The sequence below is a fragment of the Battus philenor genome, unplaced genomic scaffold (assembly GCF_028537555.1).
Source record: "Battus philenor isolate CCGP_79_NKW_IND1 unplaced genomic scaffold, ilBatPhil1.0.hap1 SCAF_13, whole genome shotgun sequence".
Taxonomy (NCBI): Eukaryota; Metazoa; Arthropoda; class Insecta; order Lepidoptera; family Papilionidae; genus Battus; species Battus philenor.
The window spans coordinates 9,345,716-9,362,986 of NW_027181675.1; the positions used below are offsets into that span (position 1 = coordinate 9,345,716).

At 31.4% G+C, this 17,271-nt stretch overlaps 4 protein-coding genes across 5 annotated transcripts; 1 reads left to right on the forward strand and 3 right to left on the reverse strand.

The window, feature by feature from the left end:
- Positions 1–138: 138 nt before the first annotated feature.
- On the reverse strand, positions 139–9,054 carry LOC137933518 (EF-hand domain-containing family member C2-like). The gene is made up of 16 exons (XM_068777476.1): positions 8,998–9,054; positions 8,536–8,691; positions 7,452–7,602; positions 7,040–7,152; positions 6,363–6,452; positions 5,778–5,854; positions 5,533–5,698; positions 4,591–4,753; positions 4,122–4,302; positions 3,297–3,447; positions 2,551–2,739; positions 2,338–2,483; positions 1,547–1,663; positions 984–1,163; positions 620–761; positions 139–240 (listed from the first exon to the last, which is right to left on the reverse strand). The coding sequence occupies exons 1-16, from the start codon at positions 9,052–9,054 to the stop codon at positions 139–141; spliced, it is 2,181 nt and encodes a 726-aa protein (XP_068633577.1).
- A 1,353-nt stretch (positions 9,055–10,407) lies between these two features.
- On the forward strand, positions 10,408–14,657 carry Ccz1 (vacuolar fusion protein CCZ1). Its single transcript, XM_068776942.1, has 11 exons — positions 10,408–10,526; positions 10,632–10,729; positions 10,817–10,907; positions 10,977–11,039; positions 11,117–11,242; positions 11,317–11,489; positions 12,213–12,487; positions 13,396–13,580; positions 14,112–14,197; positions 14,289–14,416; positions 14,488–14,657. Exons 1-11 carry the CDS (start codon positions 10,455–10,457, stop codon positions 14,544–14,546), a joined length of 1,356 nt encoding a protein of 451 aa, XP_068633043.1. The 5' UTR covers positions 10,408–10,454; the 3' UTR covers positions 14,547–14,657.
- On the reverse strand, positions 14,618–16,379 carry LOC137933139 (man(5)GlcNAc(2)-PP-dolichol translocation protein RFT1). The gene has a single exon (XM_068776941.1). It carries the CDS (start codon positions 16,377–16,379, stop codon positions 14,703–14,705), a length of 1,677 nt encoding a protein of 558 aa, XP_068633042.1. The 3' UTR covers positions 14,618–14,702.
- A 22-nt stretch (positions 16,380–16,401) lies between these two features.
- On the reverse strand, positions 16,402–17,018 carry Lamtor4 (Late endosomal/lysosomal adaptor, MAPK and MTOR activator 4). Of its 2 annotated transcripts, XM_068776944.1 has the most exons (3): positions 16,859–17,018; positions 16,633–16,771; positions 16,402–16,561 (listed from the first exon to the last, which is right to left on the reverse strand). In XM_068776944.1, exons 2-3 carry the CDS (start codon positions 16,764–16,766, stop codon positions 16,402–16,404), a joined length of 294 nt encoding a protein of 97 aa, XP_068633045.1. In that variant the 5' UTR covers positions 16,767–16,771; positions 16,859–17,018. The 2 variants fall into 2 exon arrangements, with proteins under 2 accessions (XP_068633045.1, XP_068633044.1); XM_068776943.1 differs by lacking the exon at positions 16,859–17,018 and having other exon boundaries at positions 16,633–16,848.
- Positions 17,019–17,271: the final 253 nt, after the last annotated feature.

Sequence of the window (17,271 nt, forward strand, 5' to 3'; positions counted from 1 at the left end):
TAACATATCCTGCCTTTTATTAACCATTTATTAAGGGTTACATGACAAAAGCATTAAAAAATCTCGTACAGCTAAATTTAGTAACAATAATATTCAAAGAAGATATTGTAACCGTTAGTGGTATCGTATCTCAAAATCTTAAGATTTAACGACGTGTTCCAAATTTAATTGACAGAGAAAAGCGTTCCAGTTTACGAAGCCTTCCTTAATAATAGCTTCTTGTTCAGACCAGAATTTACACTGAAATTTAAAATAAATACATACATAACTAAAATCAGTTTCGTACCTAGTAAAAATATGTATGAATACAAATTTTGTAGCACATAGGTAAAAATAAATAAATAACAGAAACAAATTCTGTAATTTTTAATATTTTCAGAGAACATAACTTGAAACAATTTTAAACACTAAATTAAAGAATACATGTCGGGCACCTAAATAGAAGTGTTTTTAACGACAAACACAACGCATGCCTTACCACGATAAAAAAAAATTATGTACTTGCAAAATTTAAAGGAAGTTGCTTAAAAGGATAGCATCGAAAAATAAATTAGAATCTTTTATGTTTGAATTTGATCAAAACAATTCACTATAGAAAAGATTATAAAGACATTCTCACCTCTACGTCTTTCAATGGCGGTGCGTGTCGAACAATTTTAGTGTAGTCAGCGTCGCTTAAATTGACAACCGGTCGAGTTTGAAAATCGAGAAAATCCATCAAGTCTTGGTAATAAATATTACAATTTTCATCTTTACGTAGTCTGTCAAACATAATTGGCATAATGGTATTAGGTGACGACTTATTTGCATTAAAAAAAATTGAGAAGATATTTGAGCTGATCGACACAGTGATAGTCACGGTCGCGGGAAATCGCTGCATGCGCGCAGAGAAAGACCGTCGCGATCTTTGGGGGAGGCCTGTCTTGTAGGCGTTTTACAGCTGACATGAATGAATAAATAAATAAATAACAGATAATGCTCACATTCCCAACATGCAGTCCATTAGATCCGTATTGATAGGTAACCGATGAGCAAGAAGGATCTGTCGCAAACGAGGAACAGGCAATGTTCCAAGTCCTGTTTCATCAGCATGCAATAAACCTTCACGCAGTCTATCTCGATTGTCCCACAAGCCTCTAGTTAATTCTGTGAATACCAGGGACCTACAAAATAGTTGTAAATATATATGAATGAATGAATTATTATAAGTGTCAAAGCTTCAAAGGGGTGAATTTATAGCTCATTGCTGTCAATTAAATTATAGTCACAACTTGTCTAAAAATAAATAGTTTTATAAATATGAAATAACAACTACTTATATAATAATAAAAAAAAAACTTTTTATATTTCAGATTACTACATGTTAAAATTAATTATTGTTTACAAGCTGTACCAGCAGACTGTAATTCCAGAAGTTATTGGCCTGTCTGAATTAGATTTTACAGCTTTTATCCTTATAACCAATCATCTTGTTTAATGTGACAGGTTATTTTGTTTCTATTTTATTGCGATAACCTTAAATTCAGTTCGTTTATATTGCAGTTACCTTATCATCTCTCGTCGCGGACTTTTTTCCTTCCCGGGATCACCACGGAAATGTCTTATTATAGTGAGAAATTCATGTTCCGTCATTTTTTCACACATTATTTCTTTTAGCGCTTGTCTGTAACAATATGAGCTCTGAAAGCGTTAAGTTTTATTTGACCCGCATAACCGTCATAATATTTATTTGCTATTTTATTTTTTAAATTCTAATAAAAACCGCTTAAGAAAATCTAATATCAATTTTATACACTTGCTTTAATGATATCAGTAACTGGAAAAGACTTCTTTTAATTTATAGCACTGATAAAACAGAAAAATAGAAATCAACCAAACGTTTAAACTTTGATCTGGACGGTCATCAGCGTCGTCATTATTTCTACCATAGGACGCCCACCGCTGGACACAGGCCTCTCCTCTAGATTTTCTATAAAACCGGTTGGAAGCGGCTTGCGTTCAGCGTTTTACGATTAGAAGGAAGTCTGTACACATCATGGCTGAACGTTCTACGCTACGCTTGCCGGTCCATGTTCTCAAACCGAAAATTTTAACCAGAAGACTATGTGAATCTTTTCTGGGCACTATATAAAGTGCCCATTGCGACTTCAACTTGCTAACAGCTTGCTACTTTCGTTCGTCTATGGATCTCCACATTCCAATAGAAAAATCCCGAGCATAGTCTTCGCTATTGTTCGCAAAGTTTGCAATAAAAACATTTTCATGTACACTTGTTTTTAAGAATATATATAAGAAACCGTGTAATTAAAGTTCCCAAAAATATTACATAACCCTTACTTAAAGCATTTGATAGACATTAGCTCCTTTTTATCCGGTACGACAGCTTCCATGTATTTAGCGACAAAGTTCTTATACCCATTTTCTTCCATTACTAACGTTCGTCTTATTTTATCCATTATTAGAGCTATATTAGCCATAGGATACTGAAAAAAAAATTTAGAAATAGATCGGAGTAAAAATGTATGTTGTTGTACAAAATGAAATGTCTACCTCATTAGCATTAAGTTCCATGTAGCGAAGAGCATACTCGTCAGCAGCGATAAGTCGAAACCGATGTTTATTGATTACTAGTTCATTTCCAACCCACATGTCCTTATCAGTGTAAGCTGGGGGCTCTTTGGGTACGAAGAAATTTACGTCGGGCAAGTACATTTTGTCACGACGAAAGAATTTACCTCCCTAGAAACAATATTTTAAATTAAGAAAATTATGAGCAAAACGTATATTCAAAATTTAAATAAAAATAAATTGAGTTTTATATTTTAAAATATTACGAACAATTTGGAATGTTACATTTAAAAAAACATTTGTAGTTTCTAGAAAAACCCATGCAATAAGCTTTGCAAAAAATCGTCGAGTAATATTTTATTCGTATAGTATGCAACTGGAAGTCGGTTAAACTGTATTAGATATTTAAATACATATTAAATAGCTAGATTAATTATAGCCAAGATTAGATTCGACGTTACACCCTGGTGGTTAAATGGGCAAAGTATAGGATACCAACATTAAAAGCAATTTTTCGCAATAATGTTACACATGTGATATGCATAAGGATTGTGACACCGTACGTGAACTTATACACAATTGAAATAGGTAGTAATAATCACTTATTGTTATTTAAAGAACATGATTTTCATAAATAAGATACAAGAAGAATATATATGTTTGTAAAATCTTATTATTTTGGATGTGATACTTAATACAAATAGTAAAAACATTTCTAAATTTCCCACCAAAAATCCAGAATTTCTTTCACCCAATTCATATACACCGATAGTATCGTCGCACAGATAATATAGAACAATAAAATATCTTTCAACATCTTCAGGATTGTCGTTGATGAGCCGTGCAGCAAAACGTAAGATATGGGAATCAAAGCCAATTCTGCAAAAAAATATATTTTTATTTATTAAAATAAACTCTCCTAAAAGAGAGAGTCAAATTTCATTCAAATTTCAGTTTTACGTCACTAATTAAAGCCCTTATTGAGTATTACGACATTAATTACTGTACTGAAATTATTATTATTTTATCCTAGACGTCAACATTTTGTACTATATAATCATTCGGCTATTAATTACAATACGTCATTACTGATATAACATAGCATTACAGGATTGAAAAATATGGTCCGAAAAACTGTCGTTAAGAGGTTTGGCACTCTCTGGCAATCTCGAACCAGAATGTTATACGTGTTTCTAATGTTAAAACAAAGGTCGATTTTCGGCTTCTCTTACACCCGGTACTCGACGGAGCGTCTGATTTACATAAAGTCACTACACACAGTTCTACGTCATAAGGAAGTCGCAAGATAAATTATACATACTAATTAAATTTACTGCAGCTCTGCATATCATAATAAAGTATGATGTTTATTTGTCATCATTACAGCCGTAGGACGCCTACGGATGGGCATCAGCTCCCCTCTCTCATAGATTTCCAAAATAATATGTATAGTTGTAAAAATAATTAACAAAATATTACATTTAAGGGAATTTGATGTAGTCATGTACATTAATTTTAAATCCATTATACAAAATACTGTTACGCAAAAATACCTGTCCTTGTGTAAAAATTTTATGAAGTCTCGATGCGGTGGTTTTAGCTCTACAGTTCTACAATTTTCCGCGGAATCTTCGTAAGAACCATAACCGTTCCAAGGAGGCAACTCTCGATTCGCCATGTCAGTATTTATTGATTCTGTATGCTCATTTGGTGTGGGTAGAGGATCGAAATTATCTAAAAGAATCACGTTTTGTATTACTTTCAAATAATAATCCGTTAACTTCACAATTACCAGTACATACGTAATATAATAGGAACTCCTTGGAACTAACAAAACATAAATATAGTAAATAAAATGTGTTAGTTTATATAGTATAAAACTAAAATAAGAATTATTATTCAATTTTAAACACATTTTAACTAAATTAAAAATAATATTGTCAGCGTTCGGTTGACAACATGTATAAATTCTTTCACGTCTATATTAGCTTTCAAAAAATAAAAAGAGCCTTTTCTACTAACCAAAACCATATGTCACTCGATAATATTCTTTAGTATAAGGATCGCAATCGGTTAGAACCACTTTTCTTCCATATACGTTGAGGACCGCTCCTATACTTAGATCAGCTGGAGCGTACGATTCGATCTTAGGCCCTCCAGTCATTTCTACGCGGGATGGTATTTTCTAGAAAATTTACTTTCATATCATTGAAATAAAACTGCTGTCACTATTCTGGCGAACAAAAAACCATAGATTCCCAATAAAAGCGGTCGGAAGCGTCCAATATACAGCATCTTCTTACCTTCTCACCAAAATAAAAAAAAAAACAAAATGGGTAACAAAATACATTTAAAATCTTTTTATTTTCATTATGGATAATAAATATAAATTTGAATAAAAATGTGTTAATTTCTAAGTTAAATTACTGTAAAGTTACAGAATTTATAACTTTTAAGTACAATTACTCACACACGATGTAATACACTCGATGACCTGAATTCTTGCTATGTTGTGAATATATTTCGAATACGCAGTTATTCGGTAACAATATTTAAGCTAGGTTAATGTTCTTTAAATACGTATCGCCATTATTAAATAGATAAGGTCTTTTTGTTATAACCATAAAATGTTATAAGTAATATAAAAATAAATATAAAGAAAATTAAAAAAAACATCATTTCAACTGTAAGACCACTACAAGGCATAGCCCTGAAACCCATTACAAGATTTCTCATAGGACCAGTTTGAAGCAGCCTGGATCCAACGTCTTCCGACAAACTTAACAAGATTATCTTGCGAGTGAATGAACTACTCTGCGCTAGCGCTGCGTGGTCTCCGCTCCAGAACTCTAAGACCCATCGACCATCGGTTGTTTGCATTATGGCCTGCCTACTGCTACTTCCCACTTAGCTGGGCTACGTCGCATATATTACTTAACAGTTTTGGTTAAAAAAAAATCATACTCTGGGCAAACGCATTCTCTTTAAAAACATTGGGCCAGCTTCGACACCAGAATTAGGAGGAAGTTTCTCTTTTATCTCAATTGTATCGTCAGCTAAAAAATAATGGATTTCTAGATGATGTATTGTACCAAATTGTGTAGGTCTATCGTCCCAGTATCCAAAGAATCTATAGAAAAACAAACAACTCATTATTATCTTTAAAATTGAGATAAACGTGATTTAATTAGGCTTAGAATAAATCTTACCGTAACACCTGTCTATCATGGTCTAAAAATTGTCTAAATGGTCTGTGTTTTGGCGGTTTACCAGAGTCAGGAGCCCTCTGAAAATACATTTTAAAATTATTGGTTCATTATCTTATTTTCCCTATTATTTAAAATAATTATCATTATCATCATCATGTCGGCCGACAGACACCCACTGCGAGGCATAGGCCTCCCCCAAAGATCGTCCTGAGACTTCTGGCGACCTTGACTATGTGACTGGTCCACCCAGCAGGTGTCTTATCGACGCTGCATCAGCCAGCTCGAGACCGTCACACGAGAAACTTTCGGGTCCAAACAGCCGTCGGTTGCAGACGTCGTACGATGTGCTTCACCTACTGCCACTTTAAACGAGAAATTCTCCAGGCTACGTTGAAGGCCTTGGTTCTTCTTCAGATTTCAGCAATCTCAGTGACCTTTAGCCTTCTTAGAAAGCCATTAGTAAACGAGCGTTTGAATCCATAAGTAATCACCGGCAACACATACTGGTTAAAGACTTTCGTCTTCTGACATTACAGCATTCTGAACGGAAGATGTTACTTTAAATATCAAACCATAAACTCTTACCTCAATGGCGTCAGGCCACGGTATTGGATCTGGCACATTTATACCCAGCCGATTCAAATATACTCTGGTAAAGTTATCGCAATTGATGATCTATAAATGAAATCGATGCAATAAAAAACTTTTTGTTAACTATACAATGTTGTGATAACTAACTATATTTCATAGTGAAATTAACAAAATATAATTTACATAGTTATTTAACCAGAGATATATCACAAAGTAAATAAAGTTTTTCCGTAAATCTACTTCGATCGTTAATAATTGTCAGTTTCTTACATAACAAAGTTATTAATAGTAAACGAAGTAAAATAATTTTAGGTAGAAACCCGCATAAATGTTTTTCCAGTACTTAATATAATTTGTTAGAACTGTAAAAACAGCCATTTGACTGTTTTATCTGATTTCAAAAGAGGCTGCCTTTGAAATTCGGAAGATGTTGAGCTACATACAGCTATATATACATATATATACAAAATAATATATATTCAAATCCCAACAGCCACACTGTTGTGTACGAGCTGTTTTTCTTACCATCTTTTAAGTCCAGTTTATCTTATATCTTTTTACATATAAATATAACCTTCTACCATGTTTTATTGTGTATATATCAAGTTTACGACAAACCAGTCTTTTTCTCAAAAATCGTAAATAGGATGATGGAATCTTTGTATACCTACCTTAAATACTTTGCCATGAAATGTTACTTCTCTTCCAATATTTAAATCAAGAACATCATAATACATATCGTAGCTATGGGGAAGTCGTATTCTTTGTCGAGTAATTAACGTTCCTGTAAATTATAACTTTTTGGAGGTATAGTAACGACAATTTGAAGAACATACAGCATGATTAGTACTAAGTGTAAAAGCTTCAAAGGGTATAAATAAACGTATAGTTAATTTGCTGTAAATTGATAAATGCTTGTGTAGATACCAGCTATACACAAAATAAACTTTTCGTTTATATGTACACAGAGTTGGTTATAAGTATAGAAGCGTTAAAGGAACAAATGTACTTTTTCGATATTACTCTTTTAATTAAATTGCTGAAATGATCTTTGTAACGATTATTTTTCATTTTTTTTTTCACCTTGAGATAATCCACTGTTTTCCGTTCTAGGTTCCATTACTTTTATAGTACCGTCTTCAAGAAAAAAGTATATTTCGACTTTGCGAAGTATGTGAGACGCAGAACGCATTTCTTGAAGAGTTTGTTGGAAATAACCTTGAAAATGTAATATCTAAAAAGTATAATATAAAGTTTTAATGTTTCTTCTTTAGTTTGTATCAATGAAAACTTGATTATCAACCTTATTTCGATTAAATATCAATAATGTATGTTTTTATATTTCATCTCGAAATTAACCTAAAGTAAGTACTTAAGTGACATCCTTCACTTTGTTTAACTGTGACGGCAACGTATTACTAACTAAGGTCGGAGTTAAAATTATTTAAAAAATATATGTTCCTTGGCCAGGAAGTGAAATTTATAAACAGCTAACGAATATAGGTAATAATAAGACTAGGTAGGACAATATTCTCAAAATTCGGGTTTTTCTTCAAGGAAACCAATGCGCACTATCATATAGAGCAGATACTTGGACTTTACAAAGTTATAAGTAAGTTGTGTGTGAAATAACAACTAGAACCTGGTTGCTTAAGACAGGGAAATGCAGACAGAGATGAAGGTTGCTTGCACTAAATTTTTAGATGAGGAACGCTGAAAAAGAAATCTTTAAAAAAATGTTTATTATGCTTGGCCGTTTCTTATTTAAAGTTGTATAGAAGTAACAATATCAAAATCAACGTAACGATGTAATGATTTTAAATTTTATAATCTCTGTCACATCCCATAGTAAAAAATCATGTACATTGTTTGTGTCCTGGTGTAATTCTTACAACAGCAATAGTCGTTGCATTTATAATTATTATTATATAATTAAACAATCAACGATTTTCTATAACAAATTTGAATTAATTCGGTAATTTCAGTATGATATCCAAAAACGTTTTTAATTATATAAATAAGGACCTCATGTAGATCTCACTATTAACAGGGAATATATTTCCAAAATATTTTTCCCCAAAATCTCAAGCCGTTAAACAAATCAAAAGGTTTTTTTTTTTAAATAAAAAGCTTAAACAATGAAACGAAAGGAAACAATCTTACGAACATGTTTGTCATACATTATCCACGTGGGTAGCTCAGGAGCTTGTTTTCTGGCATAAAGCGAAGGCACTCGATTTGTTCCCTCTGATTTATCTACTAACATGTTAACTTTATCAATAGATGTAAATACCGGGCGTACGCCAAAATTTGTTTTTCCAATCTAAAAGTTAAATAGCATCATTAGTTGAAATAAAATTGTTGTAATTTTAACCCTTATTTTTTTTCTATTAGAACAAAAAGACATTGAATATTCCTTGACATTAAGTAACAAAAATCAAGTTCAACAATCTCTATACACAAATGAATCTTTCTTGTTCTTTAGATCTAAAGATTACCATTCAGTGAACTTCGTTCGGGGAATTTGAAATTAATATAATTTTTAGTTTATCTAAGTGAAATATTTGTAAGTCTTTAGTATAAAATCACAATTGGTTTGAACATATTTGTAATGATAAATAATTCTCACAAGCGTATTCGTTCCATAGCCAGGTAACAAAGGCAGCCGAGGATTTCGTATAGACATTATTAAATCTCTCAAAAAGACTTAACACCACAATACAATATCAAAAAGCTTAGTATAAATAAGAAAATTTCAATTACAATACAAAATCAACAAAATTGAATTGTTTCTATGGCAACGTAATATAATTTGATTATCAAGATTCCGACTATTATAACTATACTACATATACATATACTGTACTACAGACTGAACAAATATCAAAATTATGTTTTTGACTTTTGGAATTGTTTAGTGAGTAGTTTATTTTTTTCCGTGTTTATCTACAATTAGTCTCAAACTATAAGCAGAATTCTTCCTATTCCTGCTGTATACTGGAGTACAGCTTCCTCTCCTCAAAGTAAATGTGACATGTACGGATTTAATTGCGCTGGTTTTGATTCTCCATTCCTGAATCCATTCAGTACAGTATCATGACTTTGTTGCAACACTGCTTATGCAGCGATAGTCCTATCGCTTGCAAGTATTGCAGTTTTGATTCATAAGGGTTTTCCACTCTCTGATAGCTTTATTAAGTGCAGTCTTTTCACTTTTATAGCTAGTTAGGCCATATCCCTCGTAATCTACTTTTCTCTAGTATTTTTAACTTTATCTCGAGTGATATGTTTCCAACCGCCTGACTATTTGTTTCTTTTTGTACAAGTATAAGAATTCCAGCAAGCTATATGTATCAGATTAGTAATGTATTGAGTTGCTTCATCTATCACCTCAGGTGTTTTTAGAGAGACTTTCAACTCTATGCTTTCCTCAATATTCACTAAAGCCTTCTCAATCTGTATGATTATTGTACAAAGTGTCGGGCCTTTCATAGCTAATTATGGACATGATAATAGTTAGTCGTGCATGAATGTAGTCGGAACTACTATATAGACACTACTCCGCCTTAAAATAATTTGTCGAATATCCTTTTATAATAAAAAATCCAGCAAATCTGGTTATTTACTTGGATTTGTAGACGTGGGTTGGTTCTCTGCATGGAACACAGCTAAGTTTGTTTTCATCGTAACTTAAATTTAATTGTCTGCCTCTGGTTTTTGTTAGCCTTTTTGACATTTCACATACCACCAACCACAAATTCCACCCAATATTCAGAAGTATTCTGTGAAATGTGCTGCAATTCGCATGTCTCGTTGTACAGTATACCTCAGACAAGTTAAGCTGCCCGGTGCTACTTTCCACTACTATGGTCGCAATATGACCTGTTTTAAATTTTGTAAATATTTGGTAAATTTAAATATGAATAAGTTAATATGTTATTGATTTTATGTAACATTTCCGTATGGTATCAAGAATTTTGCCTTTTTAATATAATAAATCAAGAGGCGTCATCTGTCAATCTGACAACCTTGTTTTTAATTTTATGTTTACTATTTAGTCCTAAAAGTTAAAAAACAATCGCTATAATGCTAGACGTGAATAACGAAATAAGCTCATTCTTCATATTTAATTCAACTTTTGGTCCTAAAGAAGGAGAAGTAAGTAGTAACTGTAATTATTTATGTAAGATTATTCTTATATTCTAAAACATTTTCTAACTTTGTAGAACTTTCGAAATAATGTTAGGTACTTTTACGTTTTAGGAATTAAAAAGAATATTATTTTTTCATCCAAGCCATATCACTGCAGATGCAAGAAAAATTCAAGTTGGATTATGTGAAGCTGTAGTAAAGTTTATGTCGTGAGTGTAACACCTATAATTCTCAAGCGTTCGCTTTTATTCAAATTATGTTTTTATTTAAATTATTACCGATTATGTTTATTACAGGACTTTCTCAAAGGAACCATGTGAAGCACTGCAAACTCAAACAAGAAGATATATATTTTTTCAACCAGAGAAAAATTATTGGATGGTTCTGGTAAAATGCTTTCTAAATATCACATTGTTTGTAAAAAAAAATGAGTATTATAGTTTTTACAATTTTCAGGTAGTAAAGATTCCATATGCAACTAAAGCACTAACATCAATAGGAGAAAAAAGAGGGGATATGGTAAGATTTATTGTTAAATAAGTATTTGAAACAAAAACATAATATCTGAGTATACTGAAAGATTATTTATATTTTAGATCCAACCTTCAATAATGCAAAATTTACTTGTGACTGCCTACAAAATGTTTAGAATGTTTGTAGGTTTATTTGCTGATATTTCATCAGAAGATATCTATACAAAATGTCAGCAGTTTTTTACACCAGTAAGTTTTATACAATATAGATTTACATATATTAATAGTTATTCATTGGGAATAAAGAATAATATTTTTTTCAGTATATACTGTCAAGAAGTATCTCAAATGATGTTACTAATGTGATACAAGGCATTAACTACCTACCACTTGAAAAAAAATCTTTTTTTAAAGTAGTTTGCTTTATTGATTTATTAGAAATCAATTTCCCAGACTTCAGATGTGTGGGATTTATATACAATGAACAACTTATCTGGTATGTCATTTAAAATTTATACAAACAACTTATTTATATAAGTCTCAAATAATTACACAAATCATATTTACATTTAGAGTATGTCTCTTTTAAAACACGGTTATTTGATTAATTAACAAACCACCAGATTATAATAAAGGAAAATATTGACTAAAGATAACATAAATAAATTAAAAAGAATTGTTCCAAAATTTTTTGGTCATCCAGAAAAGAAACATTCCATGTTTTCTACCATCTTTAAGTGATGTGTAAACAGAAATAATATTGCTTCAAAACTGGATTGTATTTGATTTTGGTTGATATTGGTAAAAGCATTAAAGGGGTGAATGGTGCTCAACAACCTTGCTGACACAAATTTTAGAGCTTTTACACTTATTTATGATTACCCTGTATACAGTAATCACTCTGGAATATGTTACTTCTTCAATTTACTTCTTCAGTTGAAATGTGACATACCAATAACTTTTAGCAGTACAAAGTCTTAGTAATAGATAATAAACACTTATTATTTTTAATATGTTGTAATCTGAACTTTAAAAAAAGCTTTTTACTCATTACATCATTTATTATTTCTGAAACTTATTGATTGATTTTGAATCGGGTGTACTTTACATTAATTGGTATAAAATAAGCTACACATATTTATCTTGTTCAAACCTATAATCAATTAACCTGCTTAAACATTAAGAGATTTGTTATTTATCTATTTTGAAACTGTTTTAGGAATGGTCTTGCAATAGATGACATGTTAATTTTGTACCAATATTTAGTACAAAGTTTACTTCCTAAACAAGTAGAAAAAGAAATACAAGGAGGTGCAGTCACTGCTGCGCAAAGACATGGTCGTTTTATAACTCCATCTGATGGTATTCATACAAATGATGATATTGAAAGACTAATAAAAGTGTACCTGAAACTAGAGGATGATATAGAAGCAAAACAGTACAATTTAGTAATATACAGAACTTTGAGTGCAACTATATGCCTTGCTGTTGAAGGTGATTTTTATCATATTTTATGCATGTTCAATATCATAATATTATTTATTAGGTACCTATAAATGTAGATTATTATTATAGTAGGATCATTTAATAAGCCATGGAAAGGGCTATGCTTGGGATTTCATTAAAAAATCAAATCAGGAATGATAAGATCCATACACAAACTATAATAACCGACATAGCCCAGCAGATTGGCAAAATGAAGTGGTAGTGGGCAGGCTAGATAACTCAAAGAACAAATAACTACCTTAAGATTTGGAGACCATAGATTAGCCGGCTGCGCATAGGACACACACCCTCAACGTGGACTAACATCCTTATTAAGATCATTAGATGACACTGGATGCAGGCCAAATCCAACCAAACATTTCCTATTAGAAATCTATAGGCTAGGCCTTGTCCAGCTGTGAACATTGTATGGATAAAATGATGACAATGATGGAAGTAAGCTTGTTAAGATGGTTCTGCAGACAAACTACAATATAAAGTAATAGTAGGTAGTATTGTAGGGTATTATACTAGGTTATGAAGATATTACAATCTATCTCCTCCTCATTACTAGTATACATAGTGAAACACTGTTTTTGTTATTGTGGTTTTCTTCTCAGCAATAAGTTTCACTCATTGTGAGGTGCAATACTTTGGGAGGCTTAGCTCAGGTGGCAAAATTAATTATTTAAGACCAAAAGGCAGATCAGTTCTTAGGCTGCATGGAATATTTGCGTGCTAGCGCAGTTGGAAAGAAGGAATGCTATTACAACTGTAAAATCCAGTCTACCAGATCTATCAGATCAGATTCTCTGTGCTATTAACTTGTTAAGTTTTTACATTATTTAGCAGATCTTTATTAACAATGTTAAAACAATGATAATATCAATAGTTCTGATAACTTAATTTGTTTTTAGCCAACAACATGTTAGAATTGGAAATGTTCAAGTCTCTTGATGCTTTTATTGGACCGAAATTATCTTCTATAGCGTCAACTATCAGTGAACAATGTACAGCACATGCCTTGCAAAATGCCCACCTTGCTAACACTGATAACAAATTTTTATATTTCAATAGACTTAATTTAGCTTTTAAAACATCAGTAAGTATTATAATTTATCATCTTTATTCTGGTTTAAATACTAACGAGTACTACTATTTAACCAATTTCAATAATAGTTTACTGTTTTATTAATATTACAACTAAAGCAAGATGAAATTTCATCAAGTTGGCTTGCAAAAATCTTATCATCATTATTAAAACATTGTTTACTAAAACTCCCCTACAGGCAAAGATATTTACAGCCGTGGATGTTAAGCTGTCATTATTTGTGCCAATCAAGCGATCCATAGACAAACAAATATAACCAACATAACCCAATGACTACTGGTACCTTATGACTTAGCAGTAGAGACTATGGACCAGTAAGCACTACATAGTCCACTTGTTAAGTAGACAGACCTTAAGGTCGTCGGAACACATTGGATACAGCACACATCACACCAGTCTTATTGAGAATCTATGGAGAAAACCTGTGATGGGGCATCCTACAATTGAAATGATGATCATGAGCCAGCTACTGTATTGTTTCATTTTTCTGTAAGAGACATAACATCTGTTTGATTATTTTAGGCACCTGTAAATACTTTAACTCCATCAACAGCAATCAAACCTGAAGTGTTAAATATAATAGCAGGAATACATTCAGACAAGAAAAGGTATACCCAAAATATTTAATATATGTTAAGATTTCCTCTGTAACCAAGGCTAAAAAGTAGTAGTTAATTAATCAATTCATTTTTTTTCCAGCCTTGGTAATTATGGTGAAATTATTATCAAAACTCTAGATGAATATTGGATCACTGGAAAATCATCAAATGATAGGGAATTTTACATTGTTATACAAAAAAAGAATGCAAATATCATCGAAATTGCAGGTAAATAAAATAATTATACCAAAAATTATTTTATGCATAAATTGTACTAATTTAACTATTTATTATTACAGAAGAAGTAAAACAAATATGTGAAGCCCAAATGAAAGGAATTTTCTTTTATCCTATGTGAAATATAGTAACAATTATAGAAAAAAAATAATTCAATCATTGTAAAATATTTTTATTTATTGATACATTTTATATTGTTACATCTGCTTGGATATTGAGAAATATAATATTTGAAAGTTGATAATATGTCTTACATGTCCATCATTTTGTCCTTTTACTAATCAATTGATGTTTTACTGTCTTTATTTTTAAATTTTTTTAATGAATTAATAATAAGATCTCTATTTTCATAACACCATGAAAATACAACAAACAAAAAATTAACACCACCAACTGTTATATGTATTAACATAGAATCTGGCAAAATTCTGTATTCAGAGATTTTACAAATAACACCAGCAATACATAATGACAACAAGAAAAATTTACCTACGTAAAGACCTTTTAAAGGTTTGTAACTTGTATTTTTATATTTTTTATTTATAAAATGAATACTATGTATAATTCTAGAAAACATGTTGATACAGTTAGATATAATAAAACCAACAGGTCCCAAAAAAAAAGTTAACACATATGATAAGACAAGGAAACTAATAGAAAAAAATACCATCAAGTAATTATAACTATTTAGTTGTATACTTGTCATTGTTGCAAAACAATAACATTCTGTAATACCATTAACAGCTAACAAGACTATAGCTAGACAATGACTTTTTAAAAGTTGAACTGGCAACTCACTCTCAACAAACACTTCTCCACCATACAAGAACAATAATGTTTTTGAATAACTCTGCCCAAATACAAGAACAACCAGTCCAATAGAAATAACAATTTTACACACTTGAGATAGAACAGTACATGACTCCTGGATCTTGTATTGGTCTTGTTTTTGAATTGGCAGCTCACGTTTAACCATTTGTGTAAAGTAAAAATAGCTACTATCCTCTATTGGTCTAAAGATAAATCTTGCTGCTAGACTACCGAGATTATTAACCACATCATAAGTAGCTTGTTGCTTAAATGTCATCACGGGACTCACAGACATTACATATTTCTCTCCCTCTGTTAATAATTGTTTTACTACACCTTGCTTGGCAAAGCTAACTGTTAAAGTGCTTAACTTTTTATTAAACAATGAATTTATTGATCTTGAGTATTTGGGTAAAAAATCACTCAGAGATGTAAAAGTAAAATCATCCATATTATTAAACAACTTATCCATGACTGAAATTGGAATTAATTTACTTTTAAGTGCTCCCTTAGTATATAAAGGTTTACTCTTTACATACCAATAAAAAAATATGTAATAACTTAAAACTATAACTCCAATACTGCCAACCTGTGCTATTGAGAAAGCAGTTAGTGCTAAAGATCTATCATATAAGATAATAGAGACAAACAATAAAGTTCTAACAAAAATATGTAAGGAATCTAAAATTACTCTTAGTTTGACAAAACAAAACAATTGTGCTATAAGAGCCATATTAGCTGAAGAAAGTTCCAAAATACAAGAAAATGCTACCGATACACATCCAAATGCATATTGTGATGCATATTCTGGATGACCTAAAGGTAATATGTTGATCCATATATAAACAAATATTACAGACAGAACGCAACTAATAGGTACAGACAACCAAATTTGATTCATTATGTGGCTCCAGCTTACTTCATCTTTCTGCCCTAAACAAGCTCTGTGAAACGGCTCCCTACTGAGAAATAAAATGGTACTTTCCAGAAGCAGCAATCTAACATTCATTATTCCTAGCACTTCATGGCCTACATTTCTGATAACCCATGCATTAGTTATAAAAGTGACACATCGAAACAAAATTTGGAGCACTATATTAAAAGACGCATTTTCTAAACTGCTCATCAATAAATTTCGCCCCATGTTAACAATTATTTTTTCTTCTTCAAACAGCAATAGCGTTTCCTTCTGTGGTAATATTCTGAATACTCCGCTTAACTACATATATTTTTTTGTTTGAAATACATATCACGTACCAGTGGTCATCATATGTTATGGATATTTTTTTAAAATTCTCATTCGGCCCAAACGCCAATGGGTCGACTCTAAAACAAAATATTATATTATATTATAAATATATTATTTTATATTATAAACAGGTACGTTTTCGACTTACGTGTTCGACAGACTGATAAGATCAATTATTATCGTCGCAATACGCTCATCATTTTCTAGTTCCCCACCAGATTCAAGGACAGCGCCGTCTTCAGTTAATATTAAATAACCAATCTGGTCTGGAATTTTTTCCATTATAACTGAAATGTGCATACAAAGCAGGACAATAACAAGCGAAATCACAAACTATATAGTTTTTGATGAAATATATGTTTCGGTATACGCACTTTTGTTCTCATAGTTCTGCTGATTTGTCAAAATCAAACATTCAGAATGTCACAAAACATGACAGATAAATACAATTTGCAAAATATGTTTGAGCTATATAATTTCATCATAAACATTGACAACAACTTCCTTTGATTTTGAAAATCGTTAGAATTTCTTTCGCGACTTCTCTCAACGCTTATTCTTTCCCAAGCAGTAATAAAGATTACTACAGAAACTTTTGCGATAATCTAATTAACTAGCAACTGATTGAGTCGAATTTTGACTCTTTCGGGCACCTTCGAATAACACAATCTTATTGACAGGCCCAATCTAGATCCTTTTTTGGAAACCCTTGCGCTTAATGACTTCATAAAGTGTGTTTGAGAAAGTGGCAGAGGAGTTTAGCTACTACCAGCTCCAATTTCGAAAA